Genomic DNA, 26,615 nt, shown 5'->3' with positions numbered 1-26,615 from the left:
TAGACTATGATATGATCTTTCAAACAGTACAGCTTTGAACTGTGACATTTATTCTGACTTCAGTATTTGTTCCTTTTCTAAGCTTCATACTGAAGGGGAATTTCATTTTTGATTTACAGATATTCTTTTGTGATTTATAATGCAGCCTTCACCTTCAAGGCTTTTTTTTTCTCCATGTAAAAGCATTTCCATGGAATTTGCTCCATTAAATTTCATGACCACTTCTGAAAGCAGAAAGTGTTTTATGATAACTTCATCTCTGCAACAAAGATTGCATGTGAACTGGAAAGTATTTCAGCCATGGTGGCTTCCAATATACATAGTAGTCATTAGGCTACTGATAACATTCATGTGAAATCATTACAGAACTTAGCCACTGGACATAGAAGGTGAAATCCTGGCCCCACTGAAATCAAAGGCAGTTTTGCAATTGACTTTAACAGGGCCAGAATTCCACCCTGAGCTCTCTTAAATGCTCCCAATTTAAAGGCTAACAGGAACAGCTAAGATCTGTGTGACAATTCATTTCCCCTCCTTTCACGATGGCCACCAAGTCACATGTATTAGGTAAGTAGAACAGCACAGGAATAAAGGGAAGACTAAAAGGATCTTTCAGCCTGATCAAGGAGGGTGTATTTTTAGGCCTATGCAGAGGTCAGCTAAAGTCAATGGAACAATTGAAGCACTGGGACCTGTGGTCTGGAATTAGCACAGTCCTGGAGAGGCTAAAAAGTGGAGCTTTTTTTTAGTAATGTGACTTGGTGAGGAGAAAGGCTAGAGGGAGGCATAAATACAATCACCTAGATGGGATGGAAATGTTCCCTCAATGCCTATTTCACTCCCCTACTAATGCTTCTATCTCCATGCCATGGGTGTTAAAAATGAGAAAAAGCTTCTCCTTTCGCTAAACAAGCCCTCTTCCTGCTTAATGGTTCCTAGAACTAAACAATTGTCTGTTTCTTCCTTTCACCTCCTCTCCTACATCATGTTGCTGTTGGCTGACTCCTGGAGCATAACAGCTACCAAATCTGTGCGAGAGAAACCTACAATGTTTCCTCCTCTGCCCTGCTGTACAAGTTCCTTTCCCTAATGCTCAGGGGGCTAAAAAGCAACAGGAGATGAAAAAGAGAGAAGGAAGGAGACCCTGGGGTTGGAATGGAGAAGAAAGTCAAGGGAGGAGGAAAGCTAATATGGGATCTCAGGGATGGAATAAAACTTTTCAAGAGACAGAAAAATGTGTGTACTAATGGGCTAGTTTTAACAAAGGGCTTTGACAATGGAAAGTGCTATAGACGTTAAACTTTTAAATGATGGATGAATATTACAATACAGCCCAGTCTTACATATTCAGACATCCTAGAAAGTTTTACAAAATATGCAGAACTCCTTTCAGTGGTTCTAAAGAATATACAAACCAGGAGATGTTCCTGTTCCTGTACAAATCTCATTTAAAATAGCATTGCTCTCCCAGTCTTGTAAAATAAGAAATGTTGGGTTTCTGAGTTGTGTATGGCTAAATGGAGCAGTATTTAATAGCCAAATTAAAAGTGCCTCCATCATGCAGAAAATGAAATGTCAGGCTGATAAGAAACAAACATTGCCTGAACCCAGTAAAAGTATGTGATGGAAATCATTCTTAAAAGATACAGAATTCGAGATAGAATAAAAAGTGAGCTGATTTGATTTCTATTTTGTTAATTAGTTGAATTTTCAGAATTGTACACCTTCTACTAGAATACCACAGTATTCTTGGTGGTGTTATGCTTCCTGTATCTTTCAGTATATTTTCATCATGACATCCCTGACACAGAAATCATTAAAGATAACTTCAAATGTTACCTGAATTTGTGCTCTGATAACTGGCCTACCATATGGACAGAAAAGCCTAGGACAAAAATCATTCTACTTAATCTTTTTGACAATTCCTTCTTTCCTGCAAGGTAAAGTCCATTGAACACCATAAAGCTCCTGTTTAGTAATATCTACTGTCAATCTGAGACTTGTGGAATGACTCTGATTTTTATTGAGATTGCATGTAGAGCAGTGGCTCTCAACCTTTTTTGAATACTGAAACCTTTTCAGGAGTCTCATTTGTCCTTCGGTTCCCTTAAGTTACACCTTACTTAAAAACTACTTGCTTACAAAAGCAGACATAAAAATGCAAGAGTGCTGCAATCCACGATTACTGGAAAATTGCTTATTTTCTCATTTTACCATATAATTATAAATAAATTAATTGAAATATAAATATTGTACTTACCTTTAAGTGTATAGTATATAGAGTAGTATAAACAAGTGAGTCTGTGTCTACATTGGCATGATTTTGCGCAAAAGCGGCCGATTTTGCGTAAAAACATGCTGCCTGTCTACACTGGCGGGGAGTTCTTGTGCAAGAACACTGATGTTCTAATGTGTGAAATCAGTGCTTCTTGCACAAGAACTATGATACTCCCGCTCAGGAATAAGCCCTCTTGCACAACTGTTCTTGCGCAAGAGGCCAGTGTAGACAGGCAACATGAATTTCTTGCGCAAGAAAGCCTGATGACTAAAATGGCCATCGGAGCTTTCTTGCACAAGAGAGTGTCTACACTGGCACGGATACTTTTGCGCAAAAGCACATCTCTTGAGCAAAAGCACATGCCAGTGTAGACGCTCTCTTGTGCAAGAAAGCTCCGATGGCCATTTTAGCCATCGGGCTTTCTTGCGCAAGAAATTCATGTTGCCTGTCTACACTGGCCTCTTGTGTTAAAAGTATTTGTGCAAAATCTTGCCAATGTAGACTTATCCTGACTGTATACATTTTTAGTTTCTACTGACTTAACTGTTACTTTTTACGTAGCCTGTTGTAAAAGTAGGCAAATATCTAGATGAGTTGACGTGTCCCCTGGAAGACCTCTGTGTACTCCCATGGGTATGTGTGCCTCTAGTTCAGAACCACTACTATAGAGGGATGGATTGTAACCCCACATACTTGTCTAAGTAAGAGTCGGAATAATAGAAGCAGGGAAGGAAACAGTAATAGCTCTGCAAGTCACAGTTGGTGCCCATCTTTTCCTTCATTCAAAGGGATAGTAAAGTGCTCTAGTCTTAATTTGTCTGTGTGCCAGCTCTGTTTCCCTAGCTGGCATGTTGATCCATCTGCTCCTCTTCCCTGCTCACACATTCCTCAGTCACCTGAATGGGTAAGGGACAATATCAACCTGATAGTGGCTTCTTCTCTTACTAAACACCTGTGTATAGATAGGTGATACGAATAGCCCTGGTGTCTGCAACTTTTGGCAAATGGCACATGGGGTAATCCACTAGCGGGCCATGAGACAGTTAGCTTACACTGAACGTCCACAGGCACACTTTCCCTGCTGTAGCTCCCAATGGCCATGGTTTGCCGCTACTAGCTAATGAGAGCTGTGGGAAGTGGTGGCCAGCACATGCCTGTAGCTTGCACTGATTTCCACAGCTCCTATTGTCCAGCAATGACAATCCACAGCCACTGGAAGCTGTGGAGGACTAGGCCTGCAGATGCACAATGTAAATTAACTGTCTTGTGGCCTGCCAGCAGATTATCCTGATGGGTCAGGTGCTAAATGTTGCCAATCCCTGAAATAGACCATGCAGGGCTCCTTGTATCTTTTTACTTCCATGCATGTGAGCACAGCAGAATTCAGGACATAGCCCAACAAGTAATTGTAGTAACATGATTTACATTTTACACTTGCCTGCATCCCAAAGAAACAAAAATTACAATACCCTTTTTTATATAAAAGGATAAATAGAGCATTTTATTAACACTTTTTGCAGCAACAAAAGTGACACAGTCCACATCTTTTCATTAAACACAGCAAAAGCTATGGTCACATATTACATCACTTCGAGGCACAAAGCAAAATAGTTTTTTTTCCTCTCTTAAGGTCAAGGTATGATTTGCATTAAAAAAAAAAGAATAAACAATCCTCAAGTTGAATATTGCAATAGCAGGGCCTCCAATCACTAGCACAATACAATGAACAGATCAAAAATCCAGAATGGATTATTACAATACAATGATAATCATTTGATTTGAGTTGGGAAATGGATCATCATTGTCATTTTTAGAGCATTAAGAAGCTGTCTGGTGTTACTAACTTTAATTTGGTTTGGTTTGGTTTGGTTTAATCCCAACAATCCCAAATGTCTACAACAAGCTAAATATAAAGGTAATATATAGACTAAAAGATTATGCACTTTATAATGCATTGCACTTATTGCTTGGTACACTAATGTTGCAGTTCTTCATGAATTATGCTAAGAGAAGACAAGCATAATGAAAGTAGAAGTAATGCTCTTCCTAAATCCATCACTAGTTATTTGCCACTTTGGTGTATTCTGAGGATTGTTACTCATATCAGGCATTCATTATAATTCTATTTGACAAATACATTTTGTAATTCAGGGATTTGTAAAATAGGAACATTTTTATAAGTACAGTATCTTCAATAAACTTTTATCTATTTATACAACTGTGCCACAGTATGTCAAAATAGGAAAACTATCAAGCAAAGAAAGAGGATTAAATTATTCTCTGTTTCTTTCATTTATTTTAAAATATTCTGCAAAACAAATACATCCATGTTGTGGAGGGCTACTTGTTCATGGTAGTTTTTTCTTTGGATTATGTCGGACGGGCTAGGCCTTTCTGGAGGCTATATCTTTTTCTTGTAAAGTGATTTTCAACCAGTACAAAGGAATTTACTATAACTAAAAGTACACTGAAACATTTCTTGCAAAAGTTATTTTACAGTCTGCATGAAAATTCAGATTAAACATTACACATTGGTTTTATACTGGTTGGTAAATGTAAGGAAGAACATGACACGTACTATATTTCATTATATTCTATAAAGAATACAAATAAAAATGTGTTCCTAAACATTTGATATAAAACACCCAAATAAATTCCTTTATCACAGAGTAGCCTGCAGCATGTAATCACAATGAACATACAGTATGCCTTATTTAGTTCCTTTAGAGCCTGATCCAATTCCCATTGATGAGAAATGTATCACTCCCTTATGAATGTCTAGGACTGAATCCTTTCTTCTTGGAGAAAGTCCTTGTCTTAGACCAAACACACAGTCTCTACATTATACTCAGTAAACATGTATACTTAACACAATCAGTTTATGATCTCTTCCAATACAGTGTAACAAATATATAAGTGCATTTTTTAAAAGATCAAGTAGTTTTGGCTTTCTAAACAGACTATTAGATGTGCCAGCTTGGTTGGTTAGTTGTGCTTTAATCCTTAATTATGAGCCTTAGCTCATTCATACTGAAAGTATCTAGTTGACTCTATAGTTTTGACCAGTTAACCCTTAAAACTCTAATGTTTATAGAACGGATACACCCGAGTGGAGGTGATGACATATCACAATTCGTACAGATTGCACTTTAATGGTAACCTTTTTTTTAAAACAGCTAGACCTTCCTGTTTGATATGTGTTTACATGTTTTTACCACGTTTTTGTGTGCAAACAATCACAATGAATTTAATCACAAACACTACAAAATATATCCAATATTGAGATTTGTTATGAATAATCTTCTCTTTCCTTATAGCTGTATGAGTCTTGGACTTCCTCTTGTACAAATTCTTCTTTCTTCTCCCAACCATTTGGCCACCCACCATTGACCTGGGTCGTAGCACCATAAGACTTAGTGGTACCATAATTTACATAATTCTGTGTAATGTCCCCTGTCTCTTCATCAAGTTCATCTTCATGAATAAAACCACATTTCTCTTCACTTGTCTGTTCAGGGTCTGCCCAGGGTTGTTTCTCTCCTGAGGCAAATATGCCATAGAATATAACTCCGCCGTAATGCACTAAAGCAGCAATAAGGAAGACATACTGCCACTCTTCACGTGTCTGTAAAGAGGAAGATTGTGACATCAAAATAGTAGCACAGACTTGTTAGCCGTTCTGAGATTAAAGGGCCGATTAAGAAACTGAGAGTGTGATTTTCAAAAGAGTGCCACTCTCAAGCACCTAACTCCTTCAGGTTCCTTGGGTAACTACAGTCTTTATCTCAGTTTGTACTATTGCAAGACATTTCTATTACTATCGGCTAACAACTCCTCCCTCCATGTGCTCAAGATAAGATGACAAGCTAAGCAAAATATCTGAGCCAACACTCAGGTCTGTTTGGGTTCTCTAACACGGCTGTGTGCAGTGCAAAACTATTGGAACTCTAGCTTTGCCTGAGGAATCCTGCCAGCTGGCAGCTGGAATAGGGGTAGCAATGGTTGAGGGAAAAAGAGAAGATAGCTACATGGCATCAGCCACAAACATACACTATGGACTGGACTGGACCCAGGATTGGGGAAATGCAACATCTGAGTCAAGTACCGCTCAGATAGATTGTTTGTATTTGGATTGTTTCCAGTGCTAGGCCTCAATCCTGAAACCATTGAAAACTATGGCCCAACACCCATTGACATCAAAGAGACTAAGAAGAAGTCCCTAGTGAAAAATATCAACCAGCTAATAAAGGAAAACATCACTGTATTTAGGAGTACCATGGAACAAATGCACTGATTCCAATACATTCAACTTTATTACCACTTTTCCCTGCACAACACTTGTTCTTTCTTCCACGGGTATTTTCAGTCACAAGACCTTGTTCTCCTTTGGTACATTATTTTTATCTAAGAAAACTTTCCAGGACTATTCATCCAGGAACATTTTTTAATTATTTTTCTTAAAAATATATAAATTCATATTTAAAATGTATCAAACCCACTCTTCATTTCTCCTAAATGATTTAAAAACTAGTTTCTGTGTTGCAAGCTAATGTTTTCCTTATAAAACAATGAGGAGGCTTATGGCACCTTAAAGACTAAGGGTATGTCTACACAGCAAAGTTATTTTGAAATAACAGCCATTATTTCAAAATAACTTTCCTAGCGTCTACAAAAGCCAACTGCTATTTTGAAATTAAGGCGGGCTTATTTCGAAATTGGTAAACCTCATTCCACAAGGAATAGCACCAATTTCGAAATTGCTATTGCGAAATAAGCGCTGCGTAGATGCTTATTTCAAAATAGGGGGCCTCCAGCCCTTCCCGGGTTGCCTTGCTGTCTGCCCTGGCCACAGGGTAACTTCTGACCTGATGCCCTGCCGGAACCAGTTCCAGCTGGCCTTAAATGCAATTCAGTGTTCAAGCAGTATGGACACGCTATTTCAAAATAGCAAATAGCTATTTTGAAATGCATTTTATGTGTAGACGTGCTATTTCAAAATAAGATATTTCGAAATAACGCTGTAGTGTAGACATACCCTAACAGCATAAGTTTTTGTGGGAGAAGCCCCACTTCATAATACATCTGATTAAGTGTTTTTTTCCCCGTGAACGCTTATGACAAAATAAATCTATTAGTCCTTAAGGTGCCACAGAACTCATTGTTTTGCAGATACAGACTAACATGGCTACCCCTCTGATACTGGTTTTCCTTTGGGAGCCTTATGAAGGAACTAGTTTCTTTAAGAAAGAGTGATAAATATGCACATAAAAACAGTTCCAATTTGGAGAATTCAAGAGAGTTCAGGAAGGGGCACGAGACTCCTGACTGAGGTAGCATATGATGAGGGCTGCTCAGAGATTTCCAGGAAGTCAAAATACTAGATGGCTAGTGGATAAAGCCAGAAGTTAATGGTCACTAATACAAATGGCATGGAAAATAGTTGTAGAAATGGGTTTTGTTGTTAATACAAGTGGGATTAAATTGTTCAATTTGAATTTAATGAGAATTATTTTGAAAACCACAAAAAAAATCAGCTTACCTTGTTCTTTGTCATTGCTCCAACAATTATAGGACAAACCATTCCAGACAAAGTCCCAACTCCATTAGAAATTCCCATGAGGATGCTGGCATATCTTGGGGCTATGTCTAAATGGTTGACATTGAATCCTGCAGCACAAATAATAAACATATATTTCCACCAAATAAATCTGTCCGTGACTATTTATATACTTGCATGTTCGGAGTAGTTTACAGAAAATATACTGATGAGAATTTTGTCGTAAGAGGTTTACAACATGAAGCAAGACTAAATATATGAGATGAGTTCATGTTTTATATTTAAATTGAAAACCTCTTATAAAATTATATCAAATGTGGGGCTTTTAAAAAAATGTTTTTTAAATAAACACTGACGAGGGAAAGACTACCCATGAAATGGTTAATCTTTTTGGCAAAATTCTCAGAAAGGAACTTGCATCGTAATTCATATCCCTTTCATATTGTAGATTACTGATTTTGAGTCACTTCCTGTTACAACCTGTGTCACTTCCTCTTCTTTTTCTCCACATTTATTTTCTTGGTTACACAGAGCATCAGGATAATGAATGTTTTTGTGTGAGAGGGTAAGATGAAAATCAAATAAATCTGAAATCTACATGCCTCTGGCGACAGAGGCATGTAGTCTAGACGTACCCTTAGAGTGATTCAAGAACAAGGAGAAGACAGAAGTTCAGCTACCTAAATCTCATGAGGTGTTCAATCTAGTAAGTGTGCTCAAAGGACACCTACTGAATTGAGCCTCGGGCAAACTCATACATGCAGCCCACTGCAAGAGGTGGGAGGGGAAGGGAAAGGTAGTGGAGGAGCTCTCTTGTAAATTTTAGCCCAGTGACTAGGGTATTTAACTGGGAGATGTGAGAGACCGCTACCCCAAATCCCTCCACTGGCTGAGAAAGGATTTGCTACCTCTCAAGTAAGCTGAAATAGTCTGATGCGGGAGCTTCAATCTCTCATGTTGAATCTGTTTCACTGTGGATAAATAATTCGAGGAATTAGAATAAGAGACTGGATCCTGGGTCTCTCATGAGTGCTTTAACAACTATAACAAGCGATAGAAGGTGTGCTCTCTCTCTCTCCCCCTCTCCTCTCAAAGAGTCATTTGGGTCAAGCAAATCTCAAAATGACTCTATAGCCAAAGGGTTCGAGCATTCAGCTGGGAGATGAGAGATTGTCCCTGTGCATCAATGGCTCTTTGATTATTTATGGAGAGATCAACAGGAGAGACTAAAGGAGACCCACACCAGAATATCCCATACCCCAGTGGTTTGATCACTCACATGAGAAAGTCCCATTTAAATCTCTTTTCCTGTTCAGGTGGAGGAGAGGGTTAAATTAGGAGTGGCCCCCATCTCAAGTGAATACCTTAGCAACTGGGTTAAAAGTAATGAGACACCTGCCCCTCGCCCCAGGCTCTTGCTAAAACTGTGTGTACGTATCTGATTCCAAAAGGTTCACAGCTGAGAATTGCTAGCAGAGATAAGTGCTTCCATGCACTTAGGTGTCTATCTCCAAGACAAGGGGAGGGCTTTGCACACACCCTAGTCATTGGTATCTCCCATTAGGGGAGCTTAGAATTGTGGCTCTAGGAATTGGAGTCTAAGGTGCTGTTGCTCCCCATGTGCAGGAATGGAGGCACCTAACTCAAGCTTTGTGACTTGCCGTGATTTACAAGGCACCTAAAAGTTATATAGTGTAACACTGTATGTCACAATGCCTAGCTCTGTTGGTGCCTTCAGGCCATGAAGGCTTGCAAAAGTGTCTGTGACAAAGAGGGGCAAAGGCAGATGGAGTTGTGCCAAACCTTAAAACACAGAAAGCAATTTCTAATATGCACTACATCAAGAAAACAATAACCTGTTCATTATTTTGTAATACACAGTATGAGCAACATGTAAATCTCAAGCTCTCAAGCTAGATTGTTAGCAGATTCCAAAGCAAAATTTACAGTAATATAGTTGCATTTATCTATGTACAGAGTATATGGGTGTGGGGAAAGGAAATACTTGAGCAAGTTCTATATAATATATAAGATGTAGCGTTCTCGGAAAATGATGATAAACAACACCAGGCTGAATCTTGAGGTTCTTACTCAGTTTTAATATCACTGATGGCAAACTGAGTAAGGACCTCACATTATCTTTTTCTTGAGCTGAAATAACTTCCCCCTACTAGCAGAAATGGTATCTTACCAGATATGGCGAATCCACTGAAACCCACAGCGAGTACTAAAAATGAAATAGCCACTCCTTTACTATGAGAATACCCTACCACCAAAAGAAGAGTTGCTTCCATACCAAAACCTTGGGAAATAATAAAAGGAAATGACAAATCAAATTTAATTACCTCTTAAAAACTGAAAATAATAAGGCAACAGACATGGTACTCATTTCAAATAAGCAGTGGAAAAAAACACATTAACTTTTGAATTTCATTATTTTAGAAATGACCCTTAATTGAGAATATAGATAAGCCTCCCTTCCCCTAAGAAAGAATTATTCAAACATATAATAACATCTCAAGGGCAGAAGTACTCAGTAGATGGCTAAATATTACACACATTGGGCCAACCTCCCTCCCCCCCATACACATACACTTAATTATTCACTTAGATTCTATTGTCTGCAATTGTGCAAATCAATAATACAATAGTCTATGTATTTGTATATATTCAGCTATTTCAATAATGATGTTTGGTGCACACTGAATGGCTGGGAAGCCCTATACCTTATACAGTGAGTAACTTACAATACCTCTAAGAAATCTTAGACTAGAATTCTGCCTATCTCCCATTTCATACACTGTGTGAAGTTGTATTATCTTTCCCTATTAAAACCACTGCTTTGTACTCTTTTTGTAATAGCTACCCCATGTCTACACGAGAGGGAGTTGAATTTCAGTGGGGGGAAAACTAGGCAGACAGAAGGAAGTAAAACAGACATTTGTAGGAGAAAAACATTTAGAAAACCTTTGTCTCACTGTGGCAACCCTCATTCTCTCAGTAAAATGCTGCATGTTCCAAAGGCCATGAAGAAAAAGTGGGAGGATCAAGAAGCTGGCAAAGGAGTCTGGGAAAGAAACTCTGCGGGGCATCTTGAGCCAGATATTCAAAGGTATTTGATGCCCACAGACGTGGATAGGCCTGATGAGATTTCAAAAGCTCCTAAGCAGATTAGTCACCAAATCTCCTTTGATTTCAGTGGCATTTGGATTCTTAACCTCCTTAGGCAATTTTGAAATTCTCACTAGGCACCTGTCTCCATTTTTAGGTACCTAATTGGCCCCTTGTCCTTCTAAATAATTTCCGCAGTGAGTAAAATAAGAAGGTATAAGCAGACATTCTTATCTCTCTAAAGGTGACCTCCAAGAAGTTAGCAGCATTTTTTAATAGTAGCAATTTTTTATCTTACAAGTAAAAGGTGCAATTAATACTTAATACAAGAAGTAACGGCTTCTAAATTAACAAAAGCTATTTATCTATGGGCTATATTCTATATCACCGTCAAGGAAGTTTATAAATAAGGGAGAGTGACTTACCTCCACAATTCATTATCTTTCTCACAGTAGTAGTTGAAAGAATTTGCCTGCTTCTTAGGAAGTCTGCAATCTGTCCTCCGATAGGTACAATAATGGTCATCACTAAGTGTGGCAAAGCAGATAACATACCCACCTAAAATAATGACAAATGGGAAGCAACATAAAACATTGATTTATCCTTTTCTGAAGCATCAGGCAATCAACAACTTGATTCTCTGCATGTTTAGGTGTTTAAAGCAGGCATCTTGATTTATTTTATTACGTGTCTGAATGGGACAATACGATGATTGTAACTTGCCATTTTCTTCACTAAATGATAGCCAACACAAAATAAGAGTCATGTACAGAACTCTAAGTACTAAACATTGCAGGTGACAGATCAATAGGTAAATGAAGTCAGGGGCTTTCAGAACTATAAAACATCAAGAAGCTCAGATCTACATTCCTTGAACTGTCCAACTCCCATGGAGGCTAGTGGAACTTTGTAATGTTCAAGGAACTGGGGATCAGGCCCAGAATATTTCATGTTGAGAAATCATACTACACACAGCTACATGCTAATGACATACTCACATGTAAATCAATAGTATTTTTCTTACCACTGACTCCATACACACACGACACAGAAAATTCTTCATTGAAAATACATAATAAATTAAGTCATTCCAGGATAATATTAGAAAGGGAGTATGTGGGAAAATAGCATTTCTGTGACACCATTTACAGAAGACACTCCTTTTTCTGTCTTTAGTTTGAAATGCTCTATTTTCTATAGTTTACAAGTGAGAAGTATAGTCAAAGGCTAAATTCAGTTTTGATGAAAGCAGATGTTATTGCCATTTATTTAGATATTTAGAATAGGCAGTATAGCTGCTCTGCCTCAGGTATTTCTGTAGGATGCTAGCACATAAATGTTGGCTTTTCAGTTGCAACCACTATCTGTGGCAAACTCCATGCAAGGGAACTATTGGTCTTCATGCTAAAAAGATTTTTTCTAGGTGAACCATTCTTTGAATATCTAGCACTTAAAAAATCTTTGCAGATGAAACATTAAAGACTAATTGTATATGAAGTGACCATTCTAAATCATAGTCCCAAAAGAAGAGGTTTCTTTAGAAACATACACTACAAAATAGTTCTTACAATGCCCCCAGATAGACTCAAATGTACTCTGAACTCTGAACACTACATAGGCTCATATGAAGACTCTGATATGTACGTTTCTAGATTAATTTATTCACTATACAGGCAGTCCCCAACTTACGCGGATCCGACTTACGTCGGATCCGCACTTAGGAACGGGGCTTTCTCGCCCCGGAAGTCGGGGTGAGAAAGCCCCGTTCGTAAGCTGCTCCGGTGCCCCTGGTCTGCTGGAGACCATCTCCAGCAGACCAGGGGCACCGGGCCGGTTCCCGCGCTTCTGAGGCTTTGCCAGAGCAAAGCCTCAGAGGCGCAGGACCCCCCCGCGGCTGCGGCTTCAGTCCGGGAGCCTGTGGTCTGCTGGGGACGGTCCCCAGCAGACCACAGGCACCCAGATTGAAGCGGCAGCAGCGGCGGTTCCCCGCGCCTCTGAGGCTTTGCTCTGGCTCTGCTCCCCGTGTCCCTGGTCTGCTGGGGAGGGGGGGGGCGCAGCTAGTGTGCTCCCCCCCCCCCCCCCAGCAGACCAGGCTTTTGTTTTGGACTCTGGGGCAGAGCAGCTGGGGCGCTGCCGATTGGTCCTGCAGCGCCCGCTCTGGGCACTACTGGACCAACCCGGCAGCACCCCAGCTGCTCTGCCCCAGGTCCTGATTCAGCCGCTGCTGGTCAGTTTCAGCAGCGGCTGAATCAGGACGCCTGGGGCAGAGCAGATGGGGTGCTGCTAGGTTGGTCCAGTAGCACCCAGGAGCGGCGCTACTGGAGCAACCCAGCAGCACCCCAGCTGCTCTGCCCCAGGCGTCCCCAAGTCAGCTTCTGCTGAAACTGACCAGCGCTGACTACAGGAAGCCCCAGGCAGAGTTGCTCTGCCCCGGGCTTCCTGGAATCAGCTGCTGATCAGTTTCAGCAGCAGCTGACTTGGGGACGCCTGGGGTTCTTAAGTTGATTCTGTATGTAAGTCAGAACTGGCGGTCAGTTTCAGCAGTGTCTGAATCTGGACGCCAGTTCCGACTTACATACAGATTCAACTTAAGAACAAACCTACAGTCCCTATCTTGTACATAACCCGGGGACTGCCTGTACTAGAATAAGTAAAACATGACAGTTAGCCATGTGGCTTGGTCATCAGTACATGGAAAGGGCACATGGATTTGAACTTGAACAGCCAATATTTTCTTCTGTGGAAAAAATTAAGAAGCAATGTTAAATTCCCACTGATCATTTACACCTGTCTTTACAGCTCCATCATTTTGTAATGTTAGGTAAGGGATGGAATGAAAACCAGTTTTTGGAGGTGGAGAAAGAGATGATCAGAATCTTGTCTCGGATCTAAATCTGCATTTCACTACTGGTCCCTTTCTCTATGAGAGGCTAAACCCCAAGCCAAATCTGAGCTTTGAGAGGATGAAGGGTGCAGAGTCCAGATCTGAATTTTATAGCTCATGCTTATCTCTGACTGCTGAATGCCATTGCATAATTGTGATTTGAACCCTATAATACTGCAGCAATTCTATGGCTGCCTAGGGTTTTCTGGTTGTCACTGTGCTACACACCAGCGAAACTTGGGCATTCAGAGTAACAACATGGATAGAATTTAGATCTTCCTACACCAAAATCTCAGGCCCCCACTACAAGAGCTGATAATAGTCTCTGTTCACTCTTTGCAGCATAGGACCTAAGACACACAGATGAGACATTATTATTTCTTTTATCCATGTACAAATTAAGGGCCTAATCTGCTCAAGGAATTCCATGGAAAGACTACTTTGCATCAGGCCTTGCAGGTCAGATTGTGCCACTGTTCCATGTAAGGGGTGATACATAACTGCATCCACCTCAGAGAGAATGAAGTACAATTTGTAGCTGAATGCCCCAATACACAGGGGATGCTGCAAGCTGCGCCGTTTTTAGGAGGATACAAATTATTGCCAGTCTACTCTCCAGACCAGTGAAAGGAGGTGGATGGGGATGGGCTCTTTCCCCAAAGTCTTGGGTGTACCATGTTTTCTGATGGGTGCACTGTTGGATTACTGTTCTGATGGCTCTTTCTACAGTTTACATGGCCAAGGGCTCCATCCCTAAACACTGATGCAAACTCCTAATGCAATATGGATCCAGACAGGTCACTATAAGGTATTACCTCTTAGAAAATTAGTGAGTGCACTACATGTACATTTTAAACTAATCAAAAGAATACAATCCCTTTTCAGTTTTGTCACTTCACTCATATATGCTGGTACGTAAAGGAATGGTGACTTTCTGGATTGGACAAGTACTTCCAGAATTATAAAATCATAGGGGAAATGTGCATTACACTTTCCCCCCTCCAAATAAAGGTCTGTCAACACGATTCTTCAGTTATTGACTAACAAATATATTATAATGTATTATGTTTAAATACCTTGCTTATTTCAAACCCAAAAACCTCTTCAAAGTATGCAGGCTGACTAATAAGCAGCAAATAAAAAGTCCAGCTTCTACAGAAGTTTGCAACAATTATTGCATAGACGGGCATAGAGGTAAAAAATTTTCTCCAAGGAGTCTTGTATTTCTGAAACATGGAAAGAAAGACACAGTTAATATTTGCTTGGTTAATGAATACTAAACTTCCCTTTATCATGCATCCTATCTTAAGAGCATGTTCCCTTGAACAGTGGCTAGATTTACACAAGTATTTCTATTGTGTCTTCAATGTGCATGAAGTAAAACCCATATGTACGTGTGTGGAGGATCAAAGATGTAGTAATAGACAAATGTCTACAATGTACTCAGTGAAGCAACTCAGGTACTCAATACTATCATTCACTTTCATTCTTCTTGTACAAATACTATGAGGAGAATCCCATTTAATCTCAGCAAGTATGATTAGAACCAGTCATAAGTAATATAGCAGTGTGAGGTATTAATATTACTATTAAGAGCTGTTGGCTTTTCCATTGTAAATATTTGGCCATATCCTCAGCTGGTGTAAATCAGCATAGCTCTAGTGAAGTCACTACCTGAGAATCTGTCTCTGCATTTTAACCATATCTAAATTGCCTGCATAGCTTCATTAGGACATTCTGGTAGTTTCTTTCAACAAAGACAGCTCAAGCACCATTTTGTTCTATTCCCCCCACCCCAATATAAAGTATTTTGACCCATATAGGCTCCTGGGGAGGGGGGGGTCTTTTAAAGTTAATTTAAAGTTGCTGAAAGTTTACAGATTGTAATGCTGCAATCCTACAGCATCCCAAGCCCAACTGCACATAGGTGTTTAGACACCTAAACTCCGGATTTAAGCATTTAAGTCCTAATATTAGACCGTACTGCCATCCACAAAACTAAAACTTGACTGCTGCCAAACCTGTAGGTACCTAAACTCACTCAGCACTTAAGTTTTTAGGGTAAAAGTTCCTTCAGCACCTATATTTCTGCCTCCAGGCATGTGAATTGCCACCTCATTCTATCCCTAAATTACCCAGGACCCTAGGGAAAGAGGCAATGGAGTACATGTCTCACTTGGGTCCCAATCTGGTAGATAGGCATGCTGAGTGCCTACCTATCAGATCGGGTCCCATTCAAAATCTGCAAGCACCTACTCATCATATGCTGGTTAGTTCACTGGTTAATGCACTTAGCTGGGCTGTGGTGTATTTAGGTTCTAGTCTCCATTCTACTAAGGGAATATTTTAAATAAGGATCTCCCCACTTCTGTCAGGAGAGTATTCTAGCCACCAAGTGATGGGGTATTCTGACATGGGACTCCCTTGATTTCTCCTGTTGAAGCAACTCTTCTTTGGATAAATATTACATGGTCACTTGGCCAGAAAGGCAGAATGACTTTATAGCCTGATGCATAGGGCATACATCTGCTCCAACAACTCTTTAATTAGTTACACACTGTGAAGGAGCCTTTTGAGGGTGTACCATTAGACTATCCCATAGCTCTATAGTTACTGGGCCTCTCTGAATGATATGTAAGCCCCTTGTTCAAATCCTGCTCCTCCTTCAGGCAAAGGGCAAAATTTAATCTTGGCTTCCTATGTCCCAGGTGTGTGGTGTAATCACTGTATTGAATGTTAGGTTAGTGGCACCAAAACACCCTCCTCCTCCCATTTCTGTGGAGTAAGGCAGGCACCTAACTCATTCTCCAAAGAAACAGCTTAGGCACCTAAAGCTCCCTGAGTCCAGAAGAGGAGCTCCTGGTTGTGTATAACATGCAGAGATTGGCATTTAATGCTTGGGCAGGGTTTAGATCACACCCCTACCCTCAACATCTCCCATTGTCTAGTGTAGGTGACTGCCCCCTCGAGTGTTGGGTTTTGTAGCTATGTTATGTTCCTCTTTCTCCCCATGCACTTTGTAAGGAGTCTAGGCTTTGTGAATCACAGAGTTGTTCCTGTGATTTTCTAGGTATTGTGATGCTCATTGTTACAATATCTAAGCCCTTTTGTTGATTTAGGCCCCAGTGACATCACTGGAGCTCCACATAGGCCCAGGTTTCTTCCTGTCTGTGCAGGATCTGAAACTATAGGGCTGTGTCTACACCGGCAGCTTCTTGCGCAAGAACAGCCCTTCTTGTGCAAAAACTTGCCTCTTGTCTACACTGCACGAGCATTCTTGCTCAAGTAAATTTACAGTATAGCGTTGTAAAACAGGGCTTCTTCCAGAAGAGTTATTCCTCTCCCCATAAGGAATAAGCCCCTTGTGCAAGAAGCCCCTATGGTTAAAATGGCCATCAGAGCTTTCTTGTGCAAGAGAGCGTCCACACTGCCATGGATGCTCTTGCTCAAAAGCACATCTCTTGCACAAAAGCATGTGCCAGTGAAGATGCGCTTTTGCAAGAACTCTTCTGCAAAACAGTTTGGCTATGTCTAGATTGGCATGATTTTCCGCAAATGCTTTTAACGGAAAAGTTTTCCGTTAAAAGCATTTGCGGAAAAGAGCATCTAGATTGGCACGGACACTTTCCTGCAAAAGCACTTTTGCAGAAAAGCGTCTGTGCCAATCTAGATGCGCTTTTGCGCAAAAAAGCCCCGATTGCCATTTTTGCAATCGGGGCTTTTTTGCGCAAAACCAATCTGAGCTGTCTACACTGGACCTTTTGTGCAAAAGCTTTTGCACAAAAGGACTTTTTGCCCCAACGGGAGCAGCATAGTATTTCCGCAAGAAGCACTGATTTCTTACATGAGATCGTCAGTGTTCTTGCGGAAATTCAAGCGGCCAGTGTAAACATAGCCTAGGAGTATATGGAAATGACTTCAATGAGGTTTAATGGAGATAGCTGAGAGTAGGATTAAGCCCATTATGTGTTAAAAACTGGTATGGTTCCAAAGGAAAATGGTGAAATTCACTCTGGTAGAGAGTATGTGCAATGCTCCATGTACCTACTAAGAACTTTAGACAGGGTTAAGAGAGACTAAATTGGTGAGGAGGGCCTGGTGAATGCCGTGGGAAGAAAGCCATACTGCACATACCACAAGCAATTAAGCCATTCATACAAACTAATCACTTCCAAATATAATCTGGAATCCAGTTTTGAATTCTGAAAGTGCAAAGAAATTAAACAACCCAAACCTGAGCAGAATATACTGACTCCTTTTTAAATAATACTTGCACAAGCCTCAGCTGCAGTGTTTGAAATTTCAACACAGGGAACATTTCTCTCATCAAGGGTGGGATTTTAAAAAGCACCTGTGCCATTGTGGAGCAATTCTGGCTTTGAATTTCAAGCCAGATGCTACAGCTGTCAATGCTCTTGATCATGGCTTAGGCCTGTGCTCAATCAAGAGCAAATGGGCTGACCCAATTAGAAAACACTATAAAGAGAGCTCTCTGGGACTCACTGATGCAGAAAAATAGGAGCAGGAGAGTTGGTAGAATAATAGTATTAGCTAGGAAGTTAAGACACAGCTAATGAACTCTGATTTTTCTTAGCTAGCATTGGTGGTGCTATTTCTTTAGAACTTTTTAGAAATTAAAGGATGGAGAAACTGCTCATTTTGCATGGCAGGTTTATTTAAGGGCTGTTAGAAGTGGTTCCATTTCATACCAGATTTTGCAAGGCTCTCTGAGATGTAACTCTATGGAGGACAGGGTCAAACTACACAGGGAGTAAATAGTATTTGAAGGCTGTATATTATAACTGGAAAAAGTCCTTCTAATGCTCTTGGAGTCTCTTCTTTTTCCTTGAAACCAGCCTTCAGTAAAGAAACTAAAACTGTATCTCAAAGCTGTGGCTAGGTGAAAAGTATTATCCCCAACAGTGCAGGGGAAGGGGCACAGAATGGTGAGAGCACCTTTTATTTCAATACATAAGCTTTCACAAACACATTGAACTTCTACCAAAGGGTGATGCAGCCCTTATCTGATTCTAGTTCTTAACGTCTCATTATATATCCTAATTTTCCTCCGCTTCATTTGTTCCTTGTTCTACAGTAGAATGGTTGGAAAGGGATAGAATGGCAAGGGAAAGGAAACTCCCACAGCTGCTCTAGACATAGAAATACCATTAAGGGCCCAACAATCTGATTTCCATCTGTGAAAAGGAACTAGATCTGGGGTGGAGCATGAGGGAGAAACTCCAACTGCATAGCATGCTCCTGCTTCCCTTGCAATGAATGTCAGGAAAGTTCCACAGCAATGTCTGATTAGGGGTTAATGCTGCTCCAAGGAGGACTTCAAGGTCCCCTCAGAAGCAGCCACTTTGCATCCATGAGGGAGACAGCAAAATCACTTATAGCATAAGTCACTTAAACACTGATTTAAAAAACAACGACCCCTAACTGAAACATGCAACAGATGGTGATTAGCTGAACGAAGTGGTAACCATCGTACGGCATTTGTTGTATTATTGTACAAAATCAAACTCAGTGGATGTAGTCTAAGGCTTGTACCTGATCCTAGCAAGGATTGGTTTGAGGCAGAGATGGGATGATATGGAGGGACCAGAAACATGCTTTGGGAAGTTAGCAAAGAAGTGAAGCCAGCTGCAAAAGAATAATGGGGCACAGCAGCTAAAAGAATGGCAGCTTCATGAGATTTGCCAACTATGTGAAAACCTTACCTCAAACCCTGGCACCCATACATAGGTCCCTTACTCCATATGTAGTCCCGTTGAAAGGAGGGAGGAGTTAGGCTTTTGGTAATAGCACAAGTCATACAGACATTTCTGATGGAATTTTTCTAGTGAATTATCTAGGATAAGTATAACTCTACTCAAGATAGATAACTCGCAAGTTTTTTACCTCTTTCCTCCCTACCCAGAAACTCTATGCAACATTTGGTGGCATCCAATTATAAGGATAGAAATGTATACGTAAAGCTCTTACTTCCATTGCACCTAAGAGATTGGCACTCTCTCCAATGCTCTCCTCTATGTATCTGCGCTCTTCGTCTGTGATCGTTGGGTGCGTTGCAGGACTCTCATATGACACCAAAAGCCAAAACATATACCAGACCATCCCAAAGCACCCTATTGAAAATGTAAAAGGAAGAAAGACTTTGAAGGAAATACAAACACTAAAGCAACAAATGAGGGAAAATATTGGTATATTTCATTTCAATAGCATTTGGGGTTGCCTTCTTTACAGAGTCATTCTCACAAAGACTAGATTTCACTTACTATTGGTGAGAAGGGGTTGTTGGGTTAGGGCCAGAGTGAGGTTGTCATGTTATTTCCTTTACAGAATAACTTTGCTACAAATGAAACTGAGTCCTGTATAGCCACTGGCACATCACAGTGTATTGAATCAGTTTCATTCTACCTAGAGAGAAACTTCATTTCTACTTATCTTATGTCAGTTAGTAATTCACTACCTAATATTTTTACTTGAAAAATGTAAGATTGTGGCACTGTTTCCACCACATTTGTGTCACGTTGAGTGAACATATTCTCTGTTCATACCAATGCTGAACTGAGTCTAATAAATGTCTAGCCTAAATAACAGCTTGTATGTGAAATTTTCTAGATTCTGTCGGTGTGATACACTAGGAGGCATGTGAAATGAACAGTGTTAATTAGAGCAGGGTGGGTATTCTGTATTTTTCCTGTGACCAGTTGGGTTAGTTATATTATACCATAATGAGATATTCATTCTGCCTAAAAGTCATTTTAGATTAAAGAAACAAACCCATATGACCAATTAAACCCACACCTCATGCCCCATGTTTTCTGTGGAGCTATACAGAGTGTATATTTATGCATAGAATATACTTATGCATAGAATATATAATTTTACTATTATACTTTGGTCTTTATCCTGATTTACAAATTCCTAATCCAGTCCTAAAAATTTGTGGACCCTTTGTGGCATCTAATTCAGTTCTCTGCATTCCTGCATGGCAGTTTTCAAACTTTCTCAATTTTTTCCCAAAAATTTAAATATTTTTTCTCACATTTTTATTGGATGTTTCTGTAATTCATACAAGTTTTATGCTGAATAATTAACTCCATTGGTCAGATATTCCACTGGTGTAAATCAATGTAGCTTTGTTAACTTTACACTAGCTGAGGATCTGGCCAACTGATCTCAGTTCAGCTGGTCTTAACTTACTTTTTAAATCACTGTAAGAGAATGCAGGATAATGAATTGGTGATTCTACGTTATAGAATAAACAAACTATGATTATTAGTTGGTGCCATCATCGTAAAAGCAGTTCCATTATTCAGCTGAAATTTCTCCTGTTTAAGACCATTGCTTCTTAGGCCGGGTCTATACTAGACTCAGAAGGTCGGCTTATGGGGCGCAACTCTAGCTGTGTAAATAGTGTAGCTGGAGTTGACATACCTTAAGCCAAGCTTGCCACTCTCTCCACAGTCAGAGGTCAATGGGAGCAAATGCTCCTTTCGATTTCCCTTACTCCTCATGAATTGAGGAGTACCACCGCCGATCAGGGGCGCCCTCAGCATTTGATTTAGAGGATTTTTACTAGACTTACTAAATTGAGCCAAAAGATTGAGCTCCAGTGGGGCAAGTGGAGTCATGGCCTCATTCTAATTATACAATTCCTTCACATTTTCCTTTCCTCATACACCTGTATCTCCAGGCTTATGTTTAGCCTCATAACTTTTATCTTCCTTTATTTATATCCTAGGTTAACAATGAATCTTTTAACAGTGCAAATTAGAATGATGTAGTAATGGGGGCAGGTAAACACAAACTATCATACCATACACATAAAACACAGAAGACCATCCAGTATATTGCACTAGAATCCCAGCTAAAGGCATTGCAATAACAGCTCCTGCATAGGAACCTACAAAACAAGAGACATGCTATTGAAAATGAAAATACAGTCTACTGGACTATTTCATGCTCATGGGTGGAGGGAGAAGAGGACAATATTAAAGGGCTACTTACCACAAAAGGAAGTGGTTGCTAGCCTACTTCTTTCTAAAGGAGGGGCCCACTTGCTCCATATGCCATGACAGGCAGGATAAGTGACACCCTGTGGAGTGGGCATTCCACAAGTTAACATGTGCTGATCAATTAGTCCATGTATTGATTATACATTTATTTATGTTTAAAACTAATGTAAAGAAAATGATCTAATAATTATACTATTCCCATAGAACTGCCTGGACTTAGTTCAACTCTCATAACAATGGAACCCCTCTCCTCTCCCCTCACCCGCCAGTGATTTGAATGGGAATTGGATCAAGCCCTAAATGTTCACTGTGGCAGATGCACTTTAACAACTCTACCCTCATGCAATGGGTGGTTACAACCATTATAGCTGGGCAAAGTGGCACAGAGTTGAAGTGACATGCCCAAGGCCACCCGTCACATCTGTAGTAGAGCCATCATTAAAACTCAGGACTGAATGACTTCTCTAAATCCAAGATTCTTCCCTTAGACCACACTTGGGCTATATCCTAAATTCTAGCCACTATTAATATAATGGAAAAATACAATGGACATAGAAGCTAAAAATCAGCCACTTTCCCCTCAGTGTGACCCTAGAAAACAGGAGCAGTGTGATTCTGGAAAACCAGCAAATATTGCAAGTGAATTCTTTCTCACTGTCTTTGCTGTAATAAATTCTTCAAACATATATGACAAAGGAAAACTGAACATTGTTAGTTTTCATTTTAAAACATGGCTGCATGCTCTTCAACAAAGATTCAGCCTTAATAGAATAAAAATAACACAATTCAAGAAATTTCACTAGAAATATTCATAATTTATGGTCCATCTTACAATCTAGCTATATACAGTAAATTTTTACAAAATTTTCACTTAATAGCCAAGTACACATTCATAAAATGTGGATTTTTGCATATTTTAGGGGAACGATAGTATTTTCCCTTAATTTTACATAACATTTGATCTTCAGATTAACATAATTTTAAATTTCACAATTCTTCAAAGAGTGAGATTATTCAACATAAGAACATGTTGAAATGATGAAAGTGGTCCTGTTTTGAATAAAAGCCCTGCAAAATTCCAATTTCTTTTTTTATTGGACATTTTTGTGACTTTGAATCAAGTTATGAAAAACTCCAAAATCCAAAAAGGTTCCAGAATCCTTTGCCAACATTCTTTACAATCCTATTCAGAAGCTAGTTTTGCATCCAGAATTTCATCAAAGAGGGAAAGTGGAAATTTTAAAGTGACCACTCTAAAAATATCTTGCTTTACTTTTTATCTTCCAGTCCTCTTTCTCTCTTTCTTCAGGAAGTATAAAGATCTGCCTACATCAATGAATTTGCAAGACTGTGTCTGTATTTATGTATGCAAATTTATATGTGTGGAAGCCTAAGTACCTAACTTGCACATGGAAATACAGCTAGTACAGTACACTAACTGCCTGCCTTGCATGCAACATATTTATTCAGATCTAAGGCTTTCACATAATACGATGTGTTCACAAGTTGCACTAGTGATTTGGAGCACATGTATTCAAATCTGATCTAAAAATGTTAATAACTATCAAATGTACAATACAATATTTTGCTCCCATTGAATATCAGTGGGCACATGGTCAGGGTCTATTATAGAAACACATGCTTGATTTTAAAGCAAGTACTCACTTTCTGGTGCTGGTCTACAAGCTACTTTCTCTGGGCGACCCATAGTTCTGCATAGTTCAAGGCCTATGCAGCCTTGATTTAAGTGGAAATTAAGTGCTGGCCCTCTGAACAGTAGGGAATTTTACTATGAAATTTTATAGGTGAAAGAAAGAAACATTGAAAACAAAACCTAATAGTTCAAATAGCTGCATTTCATTGCATTAGGATAGCATAGCTCTTAATTGGAATCATACTTTTTCACCTAAAACAAAGATTACTGGTTAGCAACTACTGAACATCCACATTCACATTTTCTTGTTACTCCAACTTTTTTTCTATACCTCAACAAGGCCCTGCAAGATCCGAACAAAAATGACACATCCATAGTGCACCTTAGCAGCAGATGGTATTAGCATATTAAGAGTGGAAGTCAGCAATATAGCAGCCCCAAACACTCTGTAAAAGAAAACAGAGAAAAATGTTACCGTAGTTGTCAAAACAACAGAAATTTTCACAGAAACAAATGCAGAGACATGTATGTATTAAATGAACATTCTTCACAAAGAAACATGAAAATTACCAGACTGGAGCAGACTCATGGTCTATCTAGTCCAGTATTCTCTTAAGGCTTGCCTATACAGCAGTGTTATTTCAAAATAACATGAGTTATTGAAATAAAGTGAGCATCTACACAGCAAACCTGTTACGTCAACATAATTTTAAATAACGGGCTTCTTATTCCAAATTCTGTAGCCCTCATTTCATGAGGAATAATGCCTATTTTGCAATAGTTATTTCAAAATAGGGTGTGTGTAGACAGCGCAGCTGTGGTTATTTCAGAATAAGTGTTCTCATGGATTCTCACAGGTGCCCAGGTGGCCACTCTGTCCACACACTCATCAGAACTCTATAGTTCCCCTTCCCCTGCAGCCTTTAAAGTTGCAGCCTCAGAGGAAAGGGCTTGTGGCACAAGGAAAGCCCTGCTAGCACCATGTCACACACCATCAGCCTTCACTGCCTTCCTCAACACCATGAGCGACCCCCATGCTCCCATAGATCCCTCCAGGGCTACAAGGGAGCTGGCAGCTAGCTGTGAAGCCCCACGCTTGGGGGGCAAAAGAGGAGGGCACCATCCTGGACTGGTGCAGAGGTCCTGGATCTCAATGAGGTCTGGGAAGAGGAGGCAAACCTCCAGGATCACTACACCATGTACAGGAATGCAGACATATACAGCAGGATGGCTGATAGCCTGGGCCAGAATGGCCACAGCTGCACTCAGGAGCAGGTGCGGATGAAGATTTGATTTGTCCGGCTCCATGGCTAGAGTGCGGTGATGTCTTCCAGGGCAACCAGAGCAGGCAGTGAGAAGGCTTTGCTGTCCCTCAAGGAGGTTGGCAAGGAGAAGAGCCTGAGACATGACTGTACAGGGGGGGTCCCTTTAAGCACAAGCCTCATATAGACTCAGGCAGCAGCTCCAGGGAGTGACTGCTGTCCTGATGCCCTGCCCAAAGTGCTTCTGGGGGGCTTTAAAGGCAACTCAGCCTCCAATCAGTGTGGATGCTCTATTTTGAAATAGCTCTGTGCTGTTTCAATGGGCATTTGTGGTGTGGATGTGCTATTTCAAATAAGCTATTTTGGAGCTTTTTTTCCCCTGAAATAGCTTATTTTGAAAAAGTTTGCAGTATAGACAGCTTTATGGTGACCAGCATTGAATACATCAGCATAGTCCGTCCTCTTACCCACACAGGGCTCCTCTTGATACGTAATAGTTTGTGACTGGTTTAAGCCCTGAAACATGAGGTTTAATATCCCTTCCAAAATGCAAATCAGTAATTATAAAGATGCTGATTCTTCATGATGCTCACATAGATGTCCAACCATGTTTTTTATTTTCTGAAATGCTTGGCTTTGATTACTTTGACTTAATCATCTTCCTATGGCATTGAGTGCCAAGGTCTAAGTAAAAAACAGGACTATGTAGCACTTTAAAGACTAAGAAGATGGTTTATTAGGTGATGAGATTTCGTGGGCCAGACCCACTGTAAAGTGTCAAAATTATATTTCTGGATGCGCAGGAATATATGTTCTTGATCTTATATCTCACTTGGTTAGGTCCAATAATGGTATCAGCAGAGAGAATATGTGGACAAAGCTGGCAACGGGGTTTGTTGAAAGGGAAGGTACCAGGGTTGGTGTTAGTGTGGTATATCCTGTGGTTGTTGGTAAGAATTATCTTGAGGTCAGGTGGTTGTCTATAGGAGACTATGGGTCTGTCTCCCAGAGCCTCTTTGAGTTTAGTATCCTGTTCCAATATAGGTTGTAGTTTATTGATAATGTGTTGGACAGGTTTATATAAGATCAAGAACACATATTCCTGCGCATCCAGAAATGCTATCATGTGCCAAAAGTGTCCGTCTGCTATGTACATTGGACAACCATGTCAGACACTTCGCCAAAGGATCAATGCCCACAAAACAGATATTAGACAGGATCACAAAGAAAAAAGAGTTTCTTGCCATTTCAACCAGAAAAGACATTGTCTCAACGACTTGATTACCTGCATCCTGCTTCAAAGGCCTTTTAAGACTACACTTAAAGAGAATCCTCTGAACTGTCATTCATGCTTAAATTTGACACTTTACACCTAAGTTTGAATAAAGATGCAAATTATCATACCCATTACAAAGATAGCTTCCCTAATTATCACCTCTAATATCATTAGCTCACAGACATTTACCTTCCCCCCCCCCCCCCCCCATCCACCTTCTGTTCTGAAATTTGATTTGTCCTTTTCATCTGTGTTCATTTTTTTAAATTGTATCCTTTGGTATATATGGTTGTGACAGTTTTCTTCCACTATTTGATCTGAGGAAGTGGGTCTGGCCCACAAAAGCTCATCATCTAATAAACCATCTTGTTAGTCTTGAAAGTGCTACATAGTCCTGTTTTTTGTTTCAGCTACACCAGACTAACACGTCTACATTTCTATCGCTATTCAAGGTCTAAGTAAATATTCTGCAAAATTTCACCTATCAATTTTGAATTTCTTATCTTTTCATTTCTTTTGAATGTCTGTCCCCTTGTTCATGCATTAAGAGACCTGGAGAGAAAAAA

At 40.0% G+C, this 26,615-nt stretch overlaps 1 protein-coding gene across 1 annotated transcript in view; it reads right to left on the bottom strand.

Moving 5' to 3' along the window:
• Window positions 1-3,782: 3,782 nt before the first annotated feature.
• Window positions 3,783-26,615, bottom strand: part of SLC17A6 (solute carrier family 17 member 6) — a 59,789-nt gene continuing 36,956 nt past the window's right edge. The window contains exons 4-12 of the mRNA XM_075927750.2: window positions 23,843-23,957; window positions 21,850-21,937; window positions 21,659-21,745; window positions 19,819-19,961; window positions 14,907-15,056; window positions 11,372-11,504; window positions 10,027-10,137; window positions 7,818-7,945; window positions 3,783-5,903 (exon numbers count right to left, since the gene is read on the bottom strand). Coding sequence (XP_075783865.1) covers window positions 5,568-5,903; window positions 7,818-7,945; window positions 10,027-10,137; window positions 11,372-11,504; window positions 14,907-15,056; window positions 19,819-19,961; window positions 21,659-21,745; window positions 21,850-21,937; window positions 23,843-23,957 — 1,291 coding nt within the window. The 3' untranslated portion in view covers window positions 3,783-5,567. The remainder of the gene's footprint in view (window positions 5,904-7,817; window positions 7,946-10,026; window positions 10,138-11,371; window positions 11,505-14,906; window positions 15,057-19,818; window positions 19,962-21,658; window positions 21,746-21,849; window positions 21,938-23,842; window positions 23,958-26,615) is intronic.

The sequence above is a fragment of the Pelodiscus sinensis genome, chromosome 5 (genome assembly GCF_052426305.1).
Source record: "Pelodiscus sinensis isolate ZL-2025 chromosome 5, ASM5242630v1, whole genome shotgun sequence".
In the NCBI taxonomy this organism is placed as follows: Eukaryota; Metazoa; Chordata; order Testudines; family Trionychidae; genus Pelodiscus; species Pelodiscus sinensis.
This window is presented reverse-complemented; position numbering and strand designations above follow the sequence as displayed.